At 39.1% G+C, this 22,482-nt stretch overlaps 1 protein-coding gene across 6 annotated transcripts in view; it reads right to left on the reverse strand.

The window, feature by feature from the left end:
- PRKD1 (protein kinase D1) overlaps positions 1-22,482 on the reverse strand; it is a 279,741-nt gene that overhangs the window by 59,730 nt on the left and 197,529 nt on the right. For 5 of the 6 annotated variants that reach the window (XM_019496197.2, XM_019496199.2, XM_019496202.1 and 2 more), the window contains 4 exons: positions 21,372-21,503; positions 19,281-19,441; positions 12,828-12,851; positions 1,639-1,849 (listed from right to left, as the gene is read on the reverse strand). In XM_019496197.2, coding sequence (XP_019351742.1) covers positions 1,639-1,849; positions 12,828-12,851; positions 19,281-19,441; positions 21,372-21,503 — 528 coding nt within the window. The remainder of the gene's footprint in view (positions 1-1,638; positions 1,850-12,827; positions 12,852-19,280; positions 19,442-21,371; positions 21,504-22,482) is intronic. The other variant, XM_014596307.3, reaches the window with a different exon arrangement.

A 22,482-nucleotide genomic window follows, 5' to 3' on the forward strand; every position in this document is an offset into this window, starting at 1 on the left:
GTAAGAGATAAGAGGCTAAGTAGGGACTAGGGGTTGTGAGCAGGTAGGTCCAAACTCTAGGGGACCTTTGACACCAAGCATATTGCCTGAACCTGCTACAGGGTTGGATAAATTGTTCTTGTAAGGCCACCTCTTTTAGATCCAAAGTAAGAAAAGTCCAGAGACTTCAATCCTACAATGCACATACTTAACTTTAAGCATTAATGTCTGGAGGACTGAAGCCTGAAAATGAGTGTAGATAGTGTAAGGGTCCCTCTACATGTGCTGGTGCAATGGGATCTAATGCGTGATCAACACAATCATGCATCCTATCATTCCATATGGTGTCCCAGCACTCCCAAGACTGAGAACACAGTTATGCCCCACAGATAGCTGGACCCAGCTGGATCCTGGCATGGGGAGGTGCACTGTCATGATCCAGAGTTGGGGTGCAGAGTCAGCAGCTGCCAGGACTGAGACTATCCCAGAACTATCCCAGTTGCAGGACTTCTAGCCCCTGTGGGACATAGCATGCCCTTGAAGCTGGGACAGCTGACAGGGCTCCCAGCCAGAGGGGAGACCCTGCTAGACATGCAAACTAAAACTGGATCCCAAACAGCTATAAAGTTTGTATATATTTTTGAGGTCTAACTTTATATCTGGTTGTATCTTTCTATAGCGTGATAGCTACTTTGCACACATAGCTGGTTTCAGTTAATTGTGCATTTAACCAGCTAACTGCACAATAACTGTAATGTGTACAAGGGGCCTAACAGCCATCTGATGCTAACTTAGAAACCTTTATTATGGCTGTGGCACAATATTTTGAACTCGAATTACTAATATTTCACATTATATAGATTCCATGGTCCTGAATATATTTTTTTCCCATTTGATTTATATAAATATGATAATACATATAAAATGTAATGTATTATATATGTACATAATGAATACTTGATATCCCTTTTCAGATCCATTGAATTCTTTTCTATGTTTAAATATAGGGCCTGGAAAGGAATATTAAATATTAAATAATTTATCCCAAGGTTGTCAAATATAGAGCCCACGGGGCAGATTCCTCCTCTGGAGATGCATCATCTGGCCCCTGGTGCTGGCCCTGCACAAGGCTAATCTGTACCTCCCTGCATGCTGGATTCAGTGCCAACAGTGCCCAGTCTGGGTGATCCAGGACTGCACCATATGCAGCATGCAGGTGGGAGGGCTTCATGAGTCACCTGCATGCTGGATCTGGACTGTCCGAGGCTGCACCAGGTGCAGCACAGACACCAGGCAGTCTATGACATGTGATGCATGTGGCATCTGGCCCAGATCAACTGAAGCAAAAACCATGCGCAGCTCATGTCCCAATCAAACAAGGGTGAGCGGTGTGTGCTGTCGGTGCTGGATTTAGCATGCAGGGGTGGAGAGGGGAGGGGTCCATGGGCCCCACCCTATTTATCTGGTCCCATGACACTCACCTGCCCATAGGACTAGATGAGTGTGATACCTCATATTTAGTCACATTCACGTTTTATATAAATTATAGTACAATGAACTAGTAATAAATGAAGATTACATCCTGAAAAGAAATACATTATTAAGATCCTTGTTGGCTTTAGCCAACAGTGTTTTCAGCACCTTGTTTACCACACTTACCTTTGCACTGCACGCCCTGTCTAAAAAGCCCTTTGAGAAGCTTCTTACAGTACTGGCAAACTGTTGGCCGTGTATAGGAGTGGATGACAAAAGTGTGAGGCACTTTAACCTTGGAAAGTAAGATCTTGTCTAGCTGAATGGGTCGTCCAATGTAGGACTGTGAATTTGACCTTTTCTCTCTCCCAATGAATGATTCTGAGGGTGTCTTTTGCTGTAAATACATACAGAATAAACATTTCACACATATGTAACCTACTTTTTAATGTTTAAGGAGTGTAATGGTTATGTACATTTGCTACAAAACTTATTCTTCATTTTTTTTTAAAGTGTTCAATGACATTTGAAAAATTATTTTGGGGAAAAAATCATTTTTTGGGAAGAAAACACAACAGAAAAACACAGAGAATTTCTGAAAATCCCACCCCTTCATAACTGGCATTTTTTCAACTGGCTCTATTCATGGGCTTTTGTACCATCCAAATCAGTCTCCCTCAAATGATCTATGCAGAGTTCAGAATAGCAGTCAGTAGCCTTGTGTCAGGAGCTCTAAAACCTACAGTAGATACCTGACCAAAAGGATGGGATACCAATCTATATAGTAGAATAAATTCCACAGAAGAGTAACATGCAGAATGACCTCACCCCCCTACTTCCACACTTTTTTCCAGTTCACAGAAAGGTAAGTATATCTACAGTTGCCATGGAAATGAAGTAGGAAAAGGTGTCACTGATCATTGGCCACTTAAGACTTAGTAGATAGTAAATATTTGAATGTCATCTGGAAGTGATCTGACAGCCAGTATAGCTTACAGAGCATAGGTATCATTCTGTAGTGAAGATATCCTACCCAAAAAGCAAACAATTTCACAATGCCTGCTGAACCTTTAGGTGCCTACAAAATTGCATTTAGATTGAACTTGTTGTAATTGCCTAGTCTCAAACTAATAATGATATAGATTACTACACCAAGATTTCTATCTAAGATGACTGGGTGCAGTTTTCCAGAAGGCAAAAGGTGAATGTACTTTCTTTTTTCCTGGATACTGCTACCTGGGAACCTAAGAGCAGAGAGAAATTTGTAATCCTGAATTTGAGAAAAATGTTTAGAAAACAATTTAATACAATAAGAGCCTTAGGGTTGTGGGAGCCCTGGGCAAGAGAGTTGTTTGGGGTCCCTTAGAGGTATGTACTCAGATAAATATTAACCCACCACAATTGTATCGTGGATCTTTTTAATATTCTTTGGGGGAATTAGATAAATAGTTTAGTGTTAAAATGCAAATAGAGCCATTTCCTTGAAAAAGCTTCACTACCACCTCCACCCCCCCCTCCCCCCCCCCCCCAAATTGCCCCACCTAAAGTGTGGGGCCCTGACCGGTCACTCAGTTTGCCATCCGCTAAGGCCACTACTGATAAAAGGCAGCAGTTGAATGGTTTGTTTGAGGCTTTGCTAGTGTTTCCCCCATATTTTTCAATCTGAAAGCCAATAAGCTTTTATATGGTAAAGAACAATTACTTATTTTGATTTTACTGCAGATAATGTTTTGGGTTTCTCAGGGGGAGCATAGGCTATAGCATTACTGATTAGCAGATCCACTCCTTTATCTAAATATGCTCCCCAAATTCATCTGGAATGTCAAATAATACTTTGCTTGTGCAGGTAGACTCCTGTCAACTCAACAAGACCTAAATAAAATATGCTTTGTTCTAATATTTTCACAATCTATGGATTTAGCGATGCATGGTATCATACACTTGCTTCAAGCCACAGTCTGAAACAGTGGGAAGCATTTGTTGCTTCCTGTAACAACTAAGATATAGTATAAGATTTAAGTTACAAATAAACTCTCATATCAACTGTTTGCTCTGTGTTAGTGGTGCACACAAGAAGCAGTTTTATACATATTTATCTCTTTCAGTAGTAATGTGACTCACATAGCATTTCAAAGAATGCTGGACTACAGTACAGGTTAAGATATTAACAGAACATGTGAACTGAAATGTTAGGAACCAGAAGCTAGAACATTAAAGCCAACTGGATAAAATTGAAGCATTCATCATTTTTAGGTTTTTTTCGAAGTCTGTATTTCCACTGTAAAATAAACTAATTTAAGTTTACCAATCAGAATATCGTACAAAAGCAGCATATGAACTTTTCTCTACCTCCCCCTTCTCTCTCCCTTTAATTGGGCTCCTAAACTTTGTATTTCTTCATGGAAATTTAGTAATGTATGGAATCTGTGCCAAACTCTCTGCCTGAAACAAAATGAAAACATTTGTTCAATCACTACCTCATCTAATGGTTTATAGATCCCTTTAACAAAGGATTTTTGTATGTTCTACTTTTAAGCACTTGTACTTAACCTCAAAAAATCTCAAAGTCAGGATAAACTGTCCTTTGTTAAAAAGCCTGCTTATGAAATCTGGGTCCTTCCCATCCACCAGGACAGTAAGCCTTCTGGCTGAGGAATCAGTGTAATTCTGCAGGCCAAACAGAGGTGACCAGACCAGTGAGTGCATATGTTGTGAACAGACATCCCTGTTTGTGATAGCTCTGTAGATGGCAGTCCTTCTCACATGAGGAAACAGGTATATGCCACAAGAAGAGCCAGAAATCATACAGCTAACTTGGTCCTCCTATCACCAACCTTACCTTGGGAATAGAAGAGGGAAAATATTGGAGCAGGCGGAGGCAACTTCAGTCATTCTGCTTCAGTAGGTTTCATGGAGTGAGTCGGTATTCCAAGAGAAGGATACCTTCCTGTCACATATTTGCCCATGGCTAGGATCAGCCACTTAGCTCTGGACTTGCTTTTTTTGTATAAGTTGCTGTCAATGATGCCTGTGCCACTACCTTTTATTTAGAACAGTTTCTGCTTTTGCAAAAAAAACCTCTTTCAACGTTTTGTCTCATTTTTAACCTACCATCTGCAGAACATTATTTACAGTGCCCTGTGGTTTGACTTGGCCTTACAACGTGGACGTTTTTGGGATCTTTTCCCATTCAGTTACATAGCTGGGATTTTATTTCTTTTAATTGGAAGGGGCAGATTGAAAGAAGCATTCATTTTGCTTTCATTATGTTACTGGCAGAAACTAGCATTTGAGATACAAATCTTTTTTCAGTGAAACTACATATTGAATCCTTACTATATTCTTTTGAATTTACCTACTACTGGCTTATTCCATTGCCACCTAATTTTGTTATCTCCCTCTGGAGTTCCTCAGAGCCTTGCCTAATCTCAACTAAACTAAATACATTTTGCTTTCTCACTCTTTGCCTCCCTTTTCCAGAGTATTAATTCATATAACAAATAGCATAAGTATCAGATCAATCTTCAAGGGAGCTGGTTGAAAAATAATGATTTATTCTTGGTCTTCTTTAGAATTTAGTGTGCAATCCAACTAAAAAGTTTACCTCTTGCTCTGTGATTACTTAGTTCTTTTAGGGGCCTCTTTTAAAGGATTGTGCCAAAGGTGATCTGCAAATCCAAATATGTTACAACTTGCTATCTTTGTCCAATGTCTTTAATGTGGCTCAATGAATTCTGCAGATTGAGGTGATACAGTTTTCCTTAACGGAAACTTTAATATGCCGACTCATATGAAAGATGGTGGAGTTTAAAGAAATAGTTCATTTTTGTTGAGATTAACTGTGCACAATTTCATTGAGAACAAAAAGAAGCTCTACCTGCCAGAGAACATCCTTTGCAATTTTTAAAAACAACAAATAGGGCCTAATGGATGTTTCAAATAATAAAGATGTACAACTGTTTTTTTGTGTGTGTGGTCATTTCAAATACCCTTTGTAGTGCTATGTGGTAGAGAAACAATTTCCCCTCAGCTGTGCCTGTTTTAAGCAGTGGGAGTTATTGGGGGTTGAACTCCCTGAGGAGCTGCAGGCAAGCAACTGAGATAGCCAGTTAGGCAAAGTACAGACAGTCAAAAAGCCCAAGGATGAATCGATTTAATCTTTGCAGGTTAGTTTAAGCTGTTTAGATTGAACCGATAAGCAAGTGAACAGACATTTGCTTTTGATTCCACAGATACAGTCACATGCCTGCAGTAGCCCAGGCCAGAAAGACAGGGGGATGCTAGAGCACACCTCCTTGCTCTGCAGACAGCTTGGGCACAACACTGGCCTGCCCATCCTGTAAGGGAGCTTGTGGGGGAGGTGCAAAGCATCCTGGGAGGCTGAGGAACTGTGAGTTAACTGAATCTGGAGGGGAACTGGGACAGAAATTTAATAAACTGAGTTTACTTAAATCAGTTAAGTCTGATATTACATCCATCCAGGCTTATCTTAAATCAATTTCAGCCATTTTGAAAGCAATTTATGTGCACTGAACTTCTGTTGTGTTACAGATTTGAATCGGTTTCTGATCACTGAAACTGGTTTGTGTGTAATTTCTGGCTCTAGCCCTTCAGTCACTTTAGGGATTGAAATGGATTAAGCAGGTCTGTCAGGCAGGTAAGAAGAGATGACTCCTTTTAAAGGGCTATGATCACTACTAATGCAATGATAGCCAAGGATGACTTTTTAATACACAATTCTTATATTTTTAACTGTAAGTTTAGCACAGCTGTCCCACAATATCTGGAGCTGGTTCTTACGTCTAACATAATTTAAAAGTATCCTTAAGGAAAGGAAAGGGAATGACCCTATTTTTCACAGAATAACTTATCTTGCAATTGATTCAGTCTTTTAGAAATCACAGTGAAAGCCAGAATCCTGTCTATTAGGCACCTACTTCTTGAGCTGTTGTGTTTGGTTTGTTTGAGAGAGAAATTATTTTTTCCTGGTTGCCAGCCACATTTCTGACTCAACAAGTTTGGATACTTCCCAGGAAATGATTGCTTAACTAGATTACACCATGGAAACTAGAGCAGCCAGTTCTGCTCCAAACACCAAACAGTCCAACATAATAATTTCCCAAGCAAGGTATTCTACTTTTAACAGGTTGGTATTATATTTCAGGTGGCTTTAGGTGACACAAAGACATGTGCACCCTCATTTAACAGTACAGATGTTAAACTGAGTCAGTGAAATTGAACTGAAAGAGTAATAATTGAATAATGAGAATATAAAACTACATGCTACTAATTGATGAGCTGCACTAAAGCAGTTGGAATGCATCTGTAAGCCTGCAGAAAGGATGCAACCAATATACAGAAGGCTTTTTGTGCATTGTTAAAGTTAGTACATGCTGTGAGCAGTCACATATTAAGGGTTAATACTCTCTCTACCATGCACAGGTCTAACCTGTTGCCAGAGGCTTGGTGAGCAGGGGGCATGGCTAGGAGCTGTCATGTCTGTTCTGTGCTTGCACAGTGCAGGCTAATTCAGGCAGTAGGTTCAGCACTGGGAGAGGGGAGGCGGGGACATGACAATCTGGGTGGCAGAGAGGGCCCCTATGCTCCTGCCCCCTTTCTCTCCCTCCCACTCACCCACTGCTGTCCAACTGTCCCCAGCTGTCAATCCAAGGAAGTAGAGTTCTGGATGATAGCTAGAGCATGCCTCCTGGGATACTGGAGGACCAGAAATTGCTGATATTAACCTTGTGAAGCAGACTGACATTACTGAAGCATGAGCTGGCTAACGCCAGTGAAGATAATCGTCACCTGAAGAGGATTATTTCTGAGACACTCAGGGTGAAGTTAATGCTACTCTTAGACCACACTAAGTGTGGAATGTTAAGTAGTATTAAAATCAGAATATACTGTGAGCAGTTGCACGCTGACTGTTAATACTGTTTCTTGCCTGCAAAGCTCTGACTTGGCACTAAAGGACTGTTGAGCAGAGGCTTGGCTAGGACACCTGGGCTCTATCCCTGGTCTGGTTGGGAGTGCTGGGAGCCATGCAACCTGGGATGTTGGAGGACAGCAAATTGCTTTTTTAACTGTATGGAACAGATTGAAGTTACCCTAATATGAGTTAGGTAGCACAGGCCAGAGTTAATCCTCGCTTGAAGTGGAATAATTTTGAGATGCTCAGAAGGCACTTCGTATAAGTTAATGTGTTTAACATGTGGACACTCACAAATTAAGTAGCCCTAGTATGGTCTATATGTAACATGTAACTTCACCCTGAGTAGGTACTTAGCTCATTTTAATTTGTCTTAATGTGTGAATATTCCTGTTTTAAGAATATTAACACATTTGAAAGGTAACTTGTAACTACACTCTCAGCCAATCTCATTGCCTGGGGGATGCTGAAACTGATGCTTCCTCTAAGCACACATGTGTGTACACACACAGACATACACAGAGCCTATACTATATTCAGGCCCTACCCAGACATCTCCCCCTCCCCTGAATATAATAGTGAGTGTGTGTGTACATGCTCTTCCCCTTAGCACCTCTCTGTACCAGTGTGAGACCTAGGATATGGATCTGTGGTCTGACCCACTATGGTACATTTTATGCCCTTATGTTCTAAAGATGGGAAATGTCCTCTAAAACCAACTGCTCAGAAGTGCCTAAAATTTACAAGAGACTCCTAGGTACCAGAATGTCCCTAAAACTGCCTTAAGACTCTTAATAAATATCACATGAACTGAAAAACTTCATATTTTCTTAGTCAGAAAATAAATGGCTTGTTTTTGATATCTGATTGTTCATGCTATTTAAAAATAAAGGGCAATTTTTTTTTCTTATTTGTTCTTGTGCAGGCACACTTGTGTCAACAGCTGTACTAGAAACAAATGTCACACTACATGTATTAACTCTTCAATTCCATTCATGAAGAGGCTGTGTTGTTTGGGGCTTTTTTTACTTTTGCATGGCAAAATTTAAGTAAATATATGAAATACAAAATACATGTAAAATTATTCATAGGCATTTATATTGATAATAAAAGTTAGCCAAAGGCATCCAATCTAACCAAAGAACTAAACCAGTTCAATATATTATTTTTATCTCCTCACTGTTCTGTGCATTAAAAAAAATAAACTGCTAACTTCTAATACATTAATTTGTGCAGAAGAGAACAAAGTTCTTAATGAAAAATAATTAGTTACATGACCTGTTATTTCTTATGATCAGGGATACCTGCAGCAATATCTGCTTCCTTCATATACACAATTGATCTGTGAATATCTGACAGAATTGGTATCAAATGAGGCTATATATATCTACACAGGAACCACTTGAGTTTTCATGCAGTCAAAATATTGGTTTTCTTTATATGAGAACTAAAGCACTGTTATTAATTTGTACTCAAGGAGGCAAAACTTCAACTAAGCATACTGAAATACATCATGATAAGATGACTTAAAATTCAGCTACTTTAGACATAATTGACTGCTCTGTACTTTACAACCCTTCTCTTTAACTATATAGCATGATTTAATCATGCAAGGACTAAGAAGGATAACTAAAGTCTTCATAGCACTTAAATGAATGTATCAAAGAACGCACTGCAGTACAATCTGTTAACATGATACCATCTACACATGGAAATTATTACATATCCTACACCCTCCTGCTCAGACATCAATGCCAGCAAACTCTGCTTTAAATGCTCTGCCTGCACCCCATCTTGTTTTTTAAAGTAATAACAAACAATTTCTATCTTTCAATAGCATTTATGACTATACACACTTTTCAGACAGAGATTTGGGGATTTCCTAGCACAAAAGCTGTATGTTGTGCAAAGGATTTGCTAAGGACTGTAGACACTATACTAAATTAGGTGATCTAAAAATAATTTCAATGCCAAATTCCCTTGCAATGCAGGCAACCCCCTCACCGAAGCACCCTCGTGCCCCAGCCAGCCCCATCAGTGTCTACACTGATATGTTGCTGCAAAGTAAAAAACTCTGCCATATGATAATACTTTTATTTACAAGTACTAACTTGTGGCAGAGTTTAATAGTTTACTCCAGCCTAATTGCCCAATAGATGTAGATGCTGAGACATTTATGGAGGAGCTAATTAGCAACTCTAGTCAATGTCTTGTGTAGATGCACCCACAGTGTATTTAATATCAGGACTGGGCATGAACAGATTCAATGGTGGGTGAAAACCAATATTCAAGAAATAACATTCAGAAAACTCACCCTTGGATATATGGAGGAAATGAACAAAAAAAACCAAAACAAAATAGCATGATCTTAATCTATGAGTTCTATTTAGAGGGTTGGATAATTTTTACTTTTCTCTGCCTAATTATGACCTACTTTTACTATTAAATTTCTTCATATAGGAGTATAACAGGAAAAAAGGTTTAAGGACTATTCCATATCTCACCATAAAGAAAGAAAGGGTGGTTACAACTGTACTGGATGTAATCACAATCTGTAGGCTCCCTGAATTGCAACTGAAACCCTATTTTGAAGCAGTACTTAGAGTAGGAAGAGAAATGCGGTAAAGGTCATTGACTTCTAGAGCTGAAAAAAAAAGAATGAGAAGGCTTGGCCAGCAATTTTCATTGAAAGAATGAATCATTTAAACACTCAGACACTATGACAATAGGGAACCTAAGAACTTATACAGATAAAATCTAGTAGGGTTGGACTAGCTCTACTCAAAGGAGACTGTGTTCTCCATTCTTTCATATTCTAATTCATATTGATTCTTTCATATTATAATTTAATTGCATAACACGCAGGCCTTGCTGAACAATATTCCTTAGAGAAAAGAAAGATATATTTGAACACAGCTTTATTTGTGATCCTCTGGAAAGGTCTTTTATTGGCTCATGGTTTCTAATATCACATGTCAACAAGTATGGAATTTAACCTGAATACGATTTTTCTTTTATTATTCTTTTGCAGTTTTAGCAAAGATTAAGAGTAGAGTCAGTATAATAACTGATGTACTCCCTAATGTTTTAAAGGGAGGTAGACTTTATAATCTATTTTTTATTCATTTAACTATGATAATCAGTTCATACGATAACAAAAGTAGTACCATATCCATGAAATTTTGTGGACTGTAAACCATTTAATGTTCTCCTTATCTAATGACACCTTGTTTGATATTTTTATATTTAGCCAAGAACAGAATAACTATATCTCTTTGTAAACTGTAATTTACTTTACCATATTTCACATCAATAGTATTCTGGACAGCAATTTTAGTCTCATACCATTTGGGCTTTCATAAAGTAAAAATAAACAAGTGAATCATCGTCTAGGAAAACTACACAGTAAAAGCTTAGGGTTTCTTTGTTTGTTTATAAATTTCAAATCTACAAAGGAAATAACTCAGCATTGTTGTTATTTTATTATCAATGAACAAGTGCCAACGCAACTCATAGATTAATTAAATATTAGTTTTATCCCGTGTCCCATGAATTTCAATTTCTAGCAGAAGTCCATAAAACTGGCAAAGGCCCCATTTTTATGCCAACATGAACTATATATTTCTATTTTATTCAATTACTCACTTATGTGTCAAAGGCTCTGTCTTTTTTTAAGGGTAACAATAGCCAAAATAGCAGACCTAAATCCATGTAGGTTTAGGTGGAGCTACGTCTAGTTACATGTACAGTCTATAGTGTCAAAACTGGTTTACCATAGAATCATAGAAAATTAGGGTTAGATGACCTCAGGAGGTCATCTAGTCCAAACCCCTGCTCTAAGCAGGGCCATCCCCAACTAGATCATTCCAGCCAGGGCTTTGTTGAACCAGGCCTTAAAAACCTCCAAGGATGGAGATTCCATCACCTCTCTTGGCAACCCATTCCAAAGCTTTACCACCCTCCTAGTGAGAGATTTTTTCCTAATATCCAGCCTAAACTTCCCATGCTGCAACTTGAGACCATTGCTCCTTGTTCTGTTATCTGCCATCACTTAGAACAGTCTAGCTCCATCTCCTTTAGAACCACCCTTCAGGTAGTTGAAGGCTACTATTAAATCCCCTCTGAGTCTTCTCTTCTGCATACTAAATAAGCCCAATTCAATCAGCTTCTCCTCAGCAGTAATGTGTCCAAGCCCCCTAAACATTTTTGTTGTCCTCTGCTGAACTCTCTCCAACTTGTCCACATCCTTTCTGTAGCGGGGGCCCAAACTTGGACACAGTACTCCAGATGTGTCCTCACCAGTGCAGAATAGATGGGAATAATTACTTCCCCTGATCTGCTGGCAATGCTCCTAATGCAGCTCAGTATGCTGTTACTCTTCTTGGCAACAAGGGTACAGTGTTAGCGTATATCCAGCTTATTGTCCACTGTAACCCCCAGGTCCTTTTCTGCAGAGCTGCTGCTTAGCCATTTGGTCCCAAGCCTGTAGCGGTGCATGGGATTCTTCAGTCCTACGTGCAGGACTTTGCACTTGTCCTTGCTGAACCTCATGATATTTCTTTTGGCCCAATCCTCCAATTTGTCTAGGTCACTCTAAACTCTAGCCCTACCCTCCAGTGTACCTACTACCCTCCCCCGCCCCAGTTTGGTTTCATTTGCAAACTTGCAGAGGGTGCCCTCCATCCCATCACCCAGATCGTTAATGAAGATATTGAACAAACTGAATACAGATGAAGTTAAAAGCTTCACCATATTTTCTGTTTTACTCAAACTCTTTGACCCCTATAGAGATACCAAATTTTGGACTAAGTTTTAAAAAATAGTTCTATCCTGAAAAAAGTCAACTGTAATATTTTATAATATACCAAATATATTCTTGCTCAATTATGTCCAGATAAAATTTGTTTAGGTACACAGTAAATTTTGGGTTAAATATTTAGACAGTTCCAAGCTTACACATTTCCAGAAATCTGAAAGCAAAACTGAGTTTCTCCTTCATGGATCCTACCACCAATAAAAAAAATATATACACTCCAAATAATGCCATTTGCTCAATACCAGTTGAATATAAAGGTGCCATTTTTCATATCTTTTCAAAGCAGAACTAAATAAGGCTTTTAATTAGTTTTGTTTTTTATAAACATAGACATGGCATAAATGTAAGCTGTAACCGCTAACTCTAATGTTGGGTGGAGGTACATTTTAAAGTATAACCCTAATTCTGAACTGCATGGCTGACCACTCACTCTCTAAAGGACAAATCTAATCTTTGGAACTAAACACACCCTTGGATTCTGAAGAACATATGAATCTGAAGAACACATAAATCTGAATAAACTCCTGTGTGTTTTAAGAGTAGTTCTGATGTTAAATAAAAGTTGCAGGAATTCTAACACTCTATTCTTGATAGTATGATAGACAGCAGAGTAAATTTAGTACATACCTCATAGCCAGGGCTGACAGGGGACTGAGACAGGAAGTTGGAAAGAGAAAAAAGGAGAGCAAAGAATTGGGGGTGAGGGGAGGGAGGGAGAGAGAGAGAGAGAGAGAGAGAGAGAGAGAGAAAGAGAGAGAGAGAGAGAGAGACAGAAAACAATGTTATTTTTGAAGTAAGCATGGATGTTTTATCATTTTACACTAAGAGACTAACATATAGTAGAATATAAAAACAAAAATAATTATATTTTCAAATTGAGTTACTATTCAAAGGAATCTAGGTTATATAACCTATTCTTAGATTTTCATATTCTTGTCATTTCTGTTCAGGTAATAGAATGAAAAAAATGTTTAGATATGTAGGGCTAGATCTGTTAAGTTGCATTTAAAAGTAGCCTACAATAAACTGTGAATTCAAATAATTTAAATGCCTTATGAGATGATGTTGATGGAAGTACCCACACATTGGGAAATTAAGGATATCTCAGAGATCAGAACGTATTTGCAACATTTTATATGTTTAAAATGCAGTGGCAAAATGACAAATAAAACATCATGGTGTGGCTCCATATTTATCATGTTTCTAAGATTTCCATGGCAAATATATTTATTTTACAAGTAAAAAGACATTCTTTCCATCTAATAGTTGTGCAAACTAAGTTTACTATCTCAGACTAAAGCTGCTCTCTTTCTGGCCCACGTAACTCCAACAATAAAGATTCTAAAATCATTACTTAGTTAACAATTCTGTTTATAACACATTTCCAGGAAGCCTTTCTCTCGTTCAGCTCCGTTGGCTCTTCAGTAAAAAACATTTTTGTTGATCAGCAAAGTAAGCAGAACTGACTGAACAAACCCATAACAAACTTTCTCAGTAAAAAATGCTGTCTTCGCTCTTTTATTGGTACCAACAAGAAGAGGAGGAACTCTAGGTAAGGCTCTTGAGAAATTCAGTCAACTGAATTTGATTGAGAACAAAGTATTAGAGACAATGTTGAATGTTCTGTGAAAATAAATTATACTACCATTTTCTGTAGACCTGCAGCCACAATTTTTCATATATACATGTTATGCATGCATTTTTCACACACAAATCTGAGCATGCAAAAATATGGAGTTTTACATCTGCATTAGATATTTATATACCTTTTTTTTGTGTTCAAATTATTTATCTTATTTTAACAGTCTCCACATATGGTCTGCATGAAATAGAAAAATTCAGTCTGTGGTCAGCATTTAAGGGTACATACAAACATCCATTGCACCCAGTCTACGGTTAGTTAGGTGACTAGATTGAGAGGGGTACATGCAGCCAGTTTGTTCAACTGGGAGTGGCGTGGACAGCCCAAGGCAAATTACTCTGGTTGGGGGGAGAGGCTCGTGGGAATTGGGGGCTTTGGCAGGTCCATGGAGGGTCTGGTGGGCCTACAATGCGGGAGCCAGGGGGGCTAAAAATAGCCCAGTCAGGGTTGAAGGGGGTAAGAACTGCAAAGCCCCAGGACTGGAGTGAGTGGCTAGTCTTTTCCAAGCCTCAGGCCTATGTATAAATGGGTACAGGAGTTTGCTAAATCAAGTTACCTCCTTTGTAGATCAGGTAATCCCTTAAATTAGTTCACCTCCTGAGATGAACTAATTTAGATCAAGCATGCCATTTTTGGGCTGATATGTGCCCTGTGAGTGCCTGTCCAAGTGTAGGTCAATCTAAATGTAAAGCTTGTAGGTATCCTAAATGCCTCCAACATTAATTTATACAAAGTAAATCTTACCATTTAATTAAAAAAACAACAAAATAAGTATAATTAAGAATCTGGAAAGACAAAGGTTATACAGCCGTTAAATCACCTGTTTCTTTAGGGACAATCCTAACTTGATCTAGGTGACCAATTATTGCTGTCCCATCCAGCCCTATTTTTATGACACTGATATTACACCTATAGAAATAAAAGGTATTTGGCCTGTTGAAAGTACTGGTCCAGAATGGAATCCTTATGGTTATGTTTATATGCTGGGGATTCAATTCCATGTAATAATAAAAATAAGTTCTTTGCGACTGCATCTTCCACTGTGTTGGTAGAACACCTAGAATAACATAACCTAATCCCTTTGGTTGCTGCCACAATATAAAGTAAAGCAAAACTTATCTCAGAAACACTGCAGAAGCAATGGATCCAAACAAGGGATTTGAATGAGAATAAAGAATAATACATAAAAAAGAAGAAAGCAGGAAAAAAATGCTCAAGTAAAAACTAGGTTTTTCTTCAACATAATTTTTACCTCTGTAAGAAAAGGAAAATCAGAAAGTTATTCATTTAATTTCTCGGTGTTATGCTTGTGGCCTGCTAGTCATTACAATTTTCTTTCACTTTTCCCATATCCATGTCCTACATATATGACATTCTGAATCATCAATTTTGTAAGAAAAGGACAGCCTGATAGGAGTTAGTGATTGCTAAAGAAAAAAAAATACAGAAAATTATATATACACTGTAGTTTGGCATGAAGCCTATCACATTTCTCCACTGTGATAGTCACATTGATGACCCTGACTCTTCCAGAGGATTTAAAAATATTAAATAGCAGGGTTTGGCAATTTGTTACTAATATGGGCCACACTTGTGACCCAGTGGGCACCATGGGCCAGTGATAGTGGGCAAAGGCTGCAGTGAGGAAGAACAGCCCTTTGCAGAGCCTGGAGCAGCCAGAGGTAGTTGGTGCCATTAGCAAAACCCAAACCAATTCAAACGGCTGGGGACTGGTGCATCCTTAGTAAAATGCAAACCAGGTTGGGCCTATGCAGGACTTGCAATCCTCTTGCAAGCTGGATCCAACCTATGGGCTATAGGTGCTGACCCTTGTTAAATAGTGTTGCAGATGCTACCTATTTAATGCTTTAATGAGAATCCTGAAAGCTAAAGTATACCATGGCTAGAACATACTGAGTAATGGCAGCCTTGGGATCTTTGACTAAAATTTTAAAGTATTGTAGGTTGGCCACCAAACTCGAATTAGATGATGATTTTGAGTCATTACTTAATTGAGCTGCATTTAGACTAATGGACTAAATGTCAAAGACTCAGTGTTCTGTCACTAATCATGTGATCTATCATGCCTCCCAAAATTATATGTAATGATTATCATAAATAACAAACATTCAAGATGTAGTTAGACACAAACAAAAATGAAAAACTGTTCTACACTTTCCACCGTATGTTAGGTATTCAAAATTCAGCCTCAGGGTTCCATGACAATCACGTATTAATGCTTTTCTGTCTGTTCTGAAGAAGCATCTTATCTTTTTAAATCCAATATTGTCTCTTTTGACAGTATCATGGCTTGGAGCAATGTTAAGCTGTTTAACATTTATATAACATGGCAGTAATCATTTTTAATCATAGTTCTGGAAACAACTTAGAGCAGTGTTAAACTGCTTCTTAATTTTATTTTTATTGATATTTATTTTATTAATATAGTTACAATCATAACTATCATACATATCAAAAACACATTTTTGAGAACCACAAAAATCTGTAGAATGATTTTTCTTGGTTGTTTTTCGCAAAATTTGAGTACCCAGCTAATTTTAACTAGCATTCCATTAAAAAATAACATATTTATAATGTGCACCTGAATTCCTAAGTATCTTAAAGCTAATGATAATTAGTAGTCTCAGTACATAATCAGGGCTCATAGATGGTTTTGCTTGTAATGCCGGGTCTCTTGTCATTTGCAATAAAATTGTTTAGGCATGTCAGGTTTAATAAAACTAACATGTTAGCTGAGAAGAAAACATGACATAGATTGTTCTCATCTGCTTCCACATTCTTTCTTTTGTTTTTAAATTGCAATGGTTTTAAACTTTTATTTACAATTAGGTACAATTCTGTGTGCACAGTGTAGCTTCTTAGCTATTGAAATATATTTGTTGCAACTTAAATATACAAATTTGCAAATATTTCTAGGACAAAGAATATATAGCAACACAACTTGTTCTAATAATTAACATCTTGGTCTTAGAAAAGCCATTTCTGAGGTGAATAATCACAGATAACATATTTACTACAAGCTGCAATTTAAGCAAAGAGTGGGCAACTCACCTTGGAACTTCCTTCACGTTATCAGTTTGTCAGACTCTCAGACCTATTAAATCATTAGTTTTCTATTTATAATTTAAAAACATATTAGCTTCAAGATATATTCTAAATATCAAAACTATATATCTAAATACCAAAACTATACCCTCTTTTCTATTGCCATTGCTCATCTTTTTTTTCAAGGTAAAAATTTCTCATTTCAAAGCAGTCATGTTTATGTATGAAGTAACTGGTCCTGGTGCAATAATAAAAAAAAAAAATCCTTAGATCTATTTTTCTTTCCTCAAAATGCACTGAATCTTTCTGGAGATTTCAAAATAACAAAAAACAAAATGAGCAAATAAACAAAACAAAGCAAAACCCAAAGGAAAAAGAAAACTTCTTCTAGCTTCAGAGCATTTTGAATCCCCAAAATTTCAAAATCTGTGTGTGTGTGTAGTGTGTGTATATATACATATATAATTATTAATTATAAATTGTGATGGCTTTACAGAGATACAGTATTGTGAAGCTGATGACTGACTCTTGCATCAAGATTCCTTTCTAAACTCAATCTAAAGCCAGACTTATTTTCAAAACAAGATGCTTATGGAAAATGTCAATAAATGGAAAAAACACAGGAAGCTGGTCACACTGTTCAGAATCTTGGTCACACTGATGTTTGCTGTACAGCTGGAGGTTAAAACTCATTTGGCCTCATGGACCAGATCCAGACTGCAAGTGACATCAGAGGCTCAAATCTCTGTGGCTGGCAGAGTTTCTGTATCAGTGAAGCTCTAGAACCCAGGGGGGTAACATGGCCACAACACACACACACACACACACACACACACGTCCATTTCCCTGCCACTGATTTACTTAAACTCCCACATTCATAGAGTGGGGGGGGGGGGGGGGAAGGGTGGCAAGTGGTAGCAACATTAACCCTTTGGGTTCTAGAGCTGTGCTGCTGTGTTTGACACCCCTGCTCCGCAGGAAGCACTGTGGTTCACACTTTATGCAGATACAAAGGGCTAAATACTCTATTACAGTGATTATCAACTTCCTTAGACTTGAGGCACCCCTTGATATGCTTGACCTACCCTTTGGAAGAGATAAGCTCTTCATTTTCATTTCTTTCTTGACTACGGAAAAGAAATAGAGCAACTCTTCCATTGCAAAGACTCAGACCATAAAAGATCTGAATGTTTTAATACTGTGGATTCTTATTTGAAATCTCTGGGTTTATCTTCTGAATCATGTTTTCCCACCTAACAATACTAATATTGTGCATGGCACCCCTGGCACTGTTGAAAGGATCTGTAGACACACTGGGGTGATGCAGCACCCTGGCTGAGAATTGCTGCTCTATCACCTTCACATGCATCATGGTGCACAGTTGCATAATGGAAATTTTTCTCACACACACACACACACACACACACAGAGTTTGAATTCTATTTTCACCTGTGGTAGAATATGACTGTCTTGTACCTGTACCTACTAGAAGTGAAACAACAAAGAAGAATAGCTAGTACCCATCACCTTTTAGATCAAAAGACTGGGGCTAAAGCATTTAACCAAGCTGTAGACCCTCTTTACCCAATTGGAATCTGAACCTAAATCTTTCACTTTTCAGGAAAGTGCCCCAACCAGCATGACATCAGCTAGATCTTACGTAGGATGACTAAAGTTATATGCATGATTGGGCAATTCTATTCTGCTGGGGCACATACACAGCCAAAGTGCCATATACTGAGCATGTGCAGAATAGAAGAACAGATCAAGGATAGCTACATAGAATCCCAAAGTATGCATGGGTGCCAAAAACTGCAGTTATGCACCTGCCATTTATGCATATGAGGCTGAAACAGGATCGGGCCCAAAGTGTGCATGCACACAGAGAGAAACAAAAATGATCAGGTTTCTGAGATACTTTTTTACATGTTCTAATTAAGCTTTTGCTTCTTTTCTTTTTCTATACTACAAATAAATACATATGCTTTTTAGCACAAAAGAGACAAAAGAAATTCAGTTTCCAGTTCTGAAGGAAGTGTATTTGTCATATTATTTCTTCTGCTTTCTATGTGCTAATCCTTCAACCAGCTTTGACTGCTTATCTTGGTAACTACATCAGAACTGGACCCTCAAATACCACAACCTTTCACAAATAGATTATTATTAACTGTATTAAGTCTCTAGGGGAAGCAAACTTGACACATGAACTAGCACACATTTAGATAGTGATCTTCTTATGATAAACCAAAATTTGTATAATTTACATATACTGATTCTCAACAAGTCTGACAGGAAAAATATCCTTAAATGTTGTGTTTCATTCTTTTCTCAATGACAACATATAGTATTTTCATGATTAGGGAATACCATACCAGAAGGGCCTCATCTGGTGTGCTCGGTGAGGGCTCTGCAGACACTGTCCGAATAGTGCTGACTCCTGTTAAGGAAACATTTGACAGTCGTCTTTTACGTACACCGCTGCAGTTGTTAGGGATTTTAAATGCACATCTCTTATGGTAGTTTAGACCACATCCTGAAAAGAAAAATATGAAACCCTCCTATTATAGATGATTTTAGTATAAAGCAAAAATGCATTTTTATATTGAACTGCATGGCATCCTCATTTTCTTTGAAACTGTTGTTTCCTCAGCTTCACTACTTAGCTCTCCAATTCTGGAGGTTAAAATGGATGTTAAGGATACTACAGGCTTCCAGAAATCCTAAGGATGCTACACACTTCCAGAAATTACAATTATGGCCAAACCTCAATCTGACTCCCTAATTCTTCATTTCTCTATGGTTTGAAAGCTGCTTACCCTGCACCCAGAAGGTAGGGAATAAAAGATTCCACTATATGTCAATCATTGGCAAGACTCCAATTAGAACCCAGGAAGGATGCTCTGGGAAGGGTCAGAGCAGTCATAACAAAATAAGGAATAACAGGCAGTTACACACTTAACTTACACAAATATAGATTAAGAGCAAATACAATGAAACTAACTGAATTATAGTGGTTTAAAAAGAAAGAATAATGAAAGATAAGAATTAAGCCAAGGGAAATTTAACTGACAGAAAGATAAGACTTTCATAAAGATACAGAATAAATATAAATAATACATGAATAATGTGGTCATTTGGTCTTTCTTACACTACCAGTCCTCTCTAAATTAGGAGTGCACCGATAGAGTCTTTTGCAGATGATACTGATAGCTGATTTTTAAGAAGGCATATCAGCTGATGCCGATCCGATTTCTGATACCCAGCCTGGCAGCGTGGAGAGCTGCCTTCAGCTGGTAAGTCTGGTGTGGTGGAAGGGGAGTGGGGAGGAAAGGGGCTGGGAGGGGCAGATCAAGGCCCCTGTGATGTAGGAGGTATGGGGCTGGAGCTGGTGCAGGGGCTGGGGCAAGCACTGCCCAGCTGGGGTGGGGTGGGATGGTACCGTGGCTTATCTGGCGAGTGCAGGGGTGGGGGCAGCACTGGCTCCTGCCGCTGCATGCCTCTCAGCTGGGAGCCGGTGGTTCAGTGGCTTGGCTGGCACTTGTCCGCTCATGCAGCGGCTCCCGCTGCTGCTCCCACTGCTCATCCAGGAAGGCAGGGGGTGGCATATGCCAGCTGGTTCTGTGTGGGGTGGGCTGGAGCCAGGGCTGCACCAAGCTCTTCCCAGCGGGGCTGGGCTGCACTGGGAAGGGCTATGGCAAATTTGTGGCTGCAGCCCCCCCTGTAGCCCCTTCCCAGCACAACCCCTGCCCCAGCCCGCTCCACCCCATGCAGATCAGGCAGCACAGGCTCTCCCCCTCCTCTCTTCGATGAGTGGTGGAAGCAGCAGCAAGAGCCACCAGACAAGCCGCTATATCAGCAGCTCCCAACTGAGCAGCGTGCCATGGTGGAAGCTGACCCCCCCCCCCTCCCCAAGCCCATTGGAGAAGCTGGGGCTCTGTGCCAAGCCCACTCTGCCCCGGATGGGCAGCACTTGCCCCAGCCCCATGCCTCCCTCACCATGGGGGCCTTGATCTGTGCCCCCAGCTCCTTCCCTTCCACCTCCCCTTCCACCACACCAGACTTACCAGCTGGAGGCAGCTCTCCACCCTTCCGGGCTGTGCTCCTTGCCACATGTACTGTGCTGTGGCTGCACACATGCACGGGCCATTTATTGGCCAAATTATCAGCCTGATATGACTGATTTCCAATATAGTAAATTGTCTTTATATCAGTGCTGATCCTATATTGGACCAATGTATCGGTGCTCCTCTACTCTAAACCTAATATTCCTTTAAAAAAGAGGCTACACAAATATGAAAAAGCTGCTGTTTCTTCTGCAGGAATCACTGTCAGTCAAGTTCTTATAATCCCTGTAACTTGAAATTCTAGTGCCTTATATCCAATCGCTATCGAGTGCACAGTACACAGAAAAGTCTCATTCCAGTTCACTATTGTGTTTGAGAATAAATTCTAATATAACGTACCTTCACATTTAAGTCCTTGACGCACAAGGCCCCAAAGCATTTCACCACAGTGGTCACAGAAAGCTGGTGCTCGGTATGAGTGAACAAACAGAGCATGGGGGCGGATTTGAAAGTCTTCAAAAGTGGCAGAAGCTGTAAAAAAACCCCAAACAAATGAAGATAATTAAGTTATCATCAATATGTATCATTCAGTGATATTTTATCATAAAAGATACCTTTAATCATCTGGCAAATTAATATGCGTTTTATTCATTTAGAATATCATTTATGGAAGGAAAGGTTGATAAGCAATATAAAAGTATGGTTTTCTAAATTTGCATCAAACATCTATATTTGCTTTATATTGTGCTGCTCAGAATATAGCTAATCACTAGTGAAGCCCTATTATAAAAGCTATTTTTCCAATCTGCATATTTATGCATTTTTCCAGAAGAACATGTTAACAACCCTCACATGTGCATTACTTTATTAATTATGTTTATTGCTGCTGTGCCTCAGGGCTAAGCAGGAATGGGGCATTTTCCTAAGCACTGTACACACAGAGATGGAGACTGTATGTGCCTTGAAGGGCTCACAATCTATGTAGAGAAGACAAACAGGTGATGGAAGTGATTGAAATGGAGGGAAAAGGGGTATGGCACTGAACAGTGAACAATGTGATGTCATGTTAGTTCTTCAATTTTTGTAGGGGGGTGCAGCTAGGAAGAAGGAATAAGATAAATGGAAGGACCATCTGAATTCTCTGCTCAGGCTGGTTCTGCAGAGTGAAGTCAGCCAGGCTAGGGACAGACATTCAAGAAGCCTGAATTGAGTCAATCTTTGCAGGTTAGTCTAACCTGGCTAAGCTAAACCAGTTTGTAATGTACAGACATCCCCTCTGGACTGAAAAAATGCAGGCACATGCCCGCAATGGCTCAGGATAGAAGCTGTGGGTGTGTGTGCTAGAATAGCCCTCCTTTCCCTTCCACAGTGCTGAGCTCTGGGGTGGGGGGGGGGGTGGCCAGGATCTGGCATGATGCTCTGATTAGGGAAGGGTTCCTCCCCCCTCGCTGTTGATAACAGAACATTGAGTTACACAGCAAGGAGTTACACAGGGAGTTGTTAGCATTTG

Source organism: Alligator mississippiensis, chromosome 2 (assembly GCF_030867095.1).
Source record: "Alligator mississippiensis isolate rAllMis1 chromosome 2, rAllMis1, whole genome shotgun sequence".
Lineage (NCBI taxonomy): Eukaryota > Metazoa > Chordata > Crocodylia > Alligatoridae > Alligator > Alligator mississippiensis.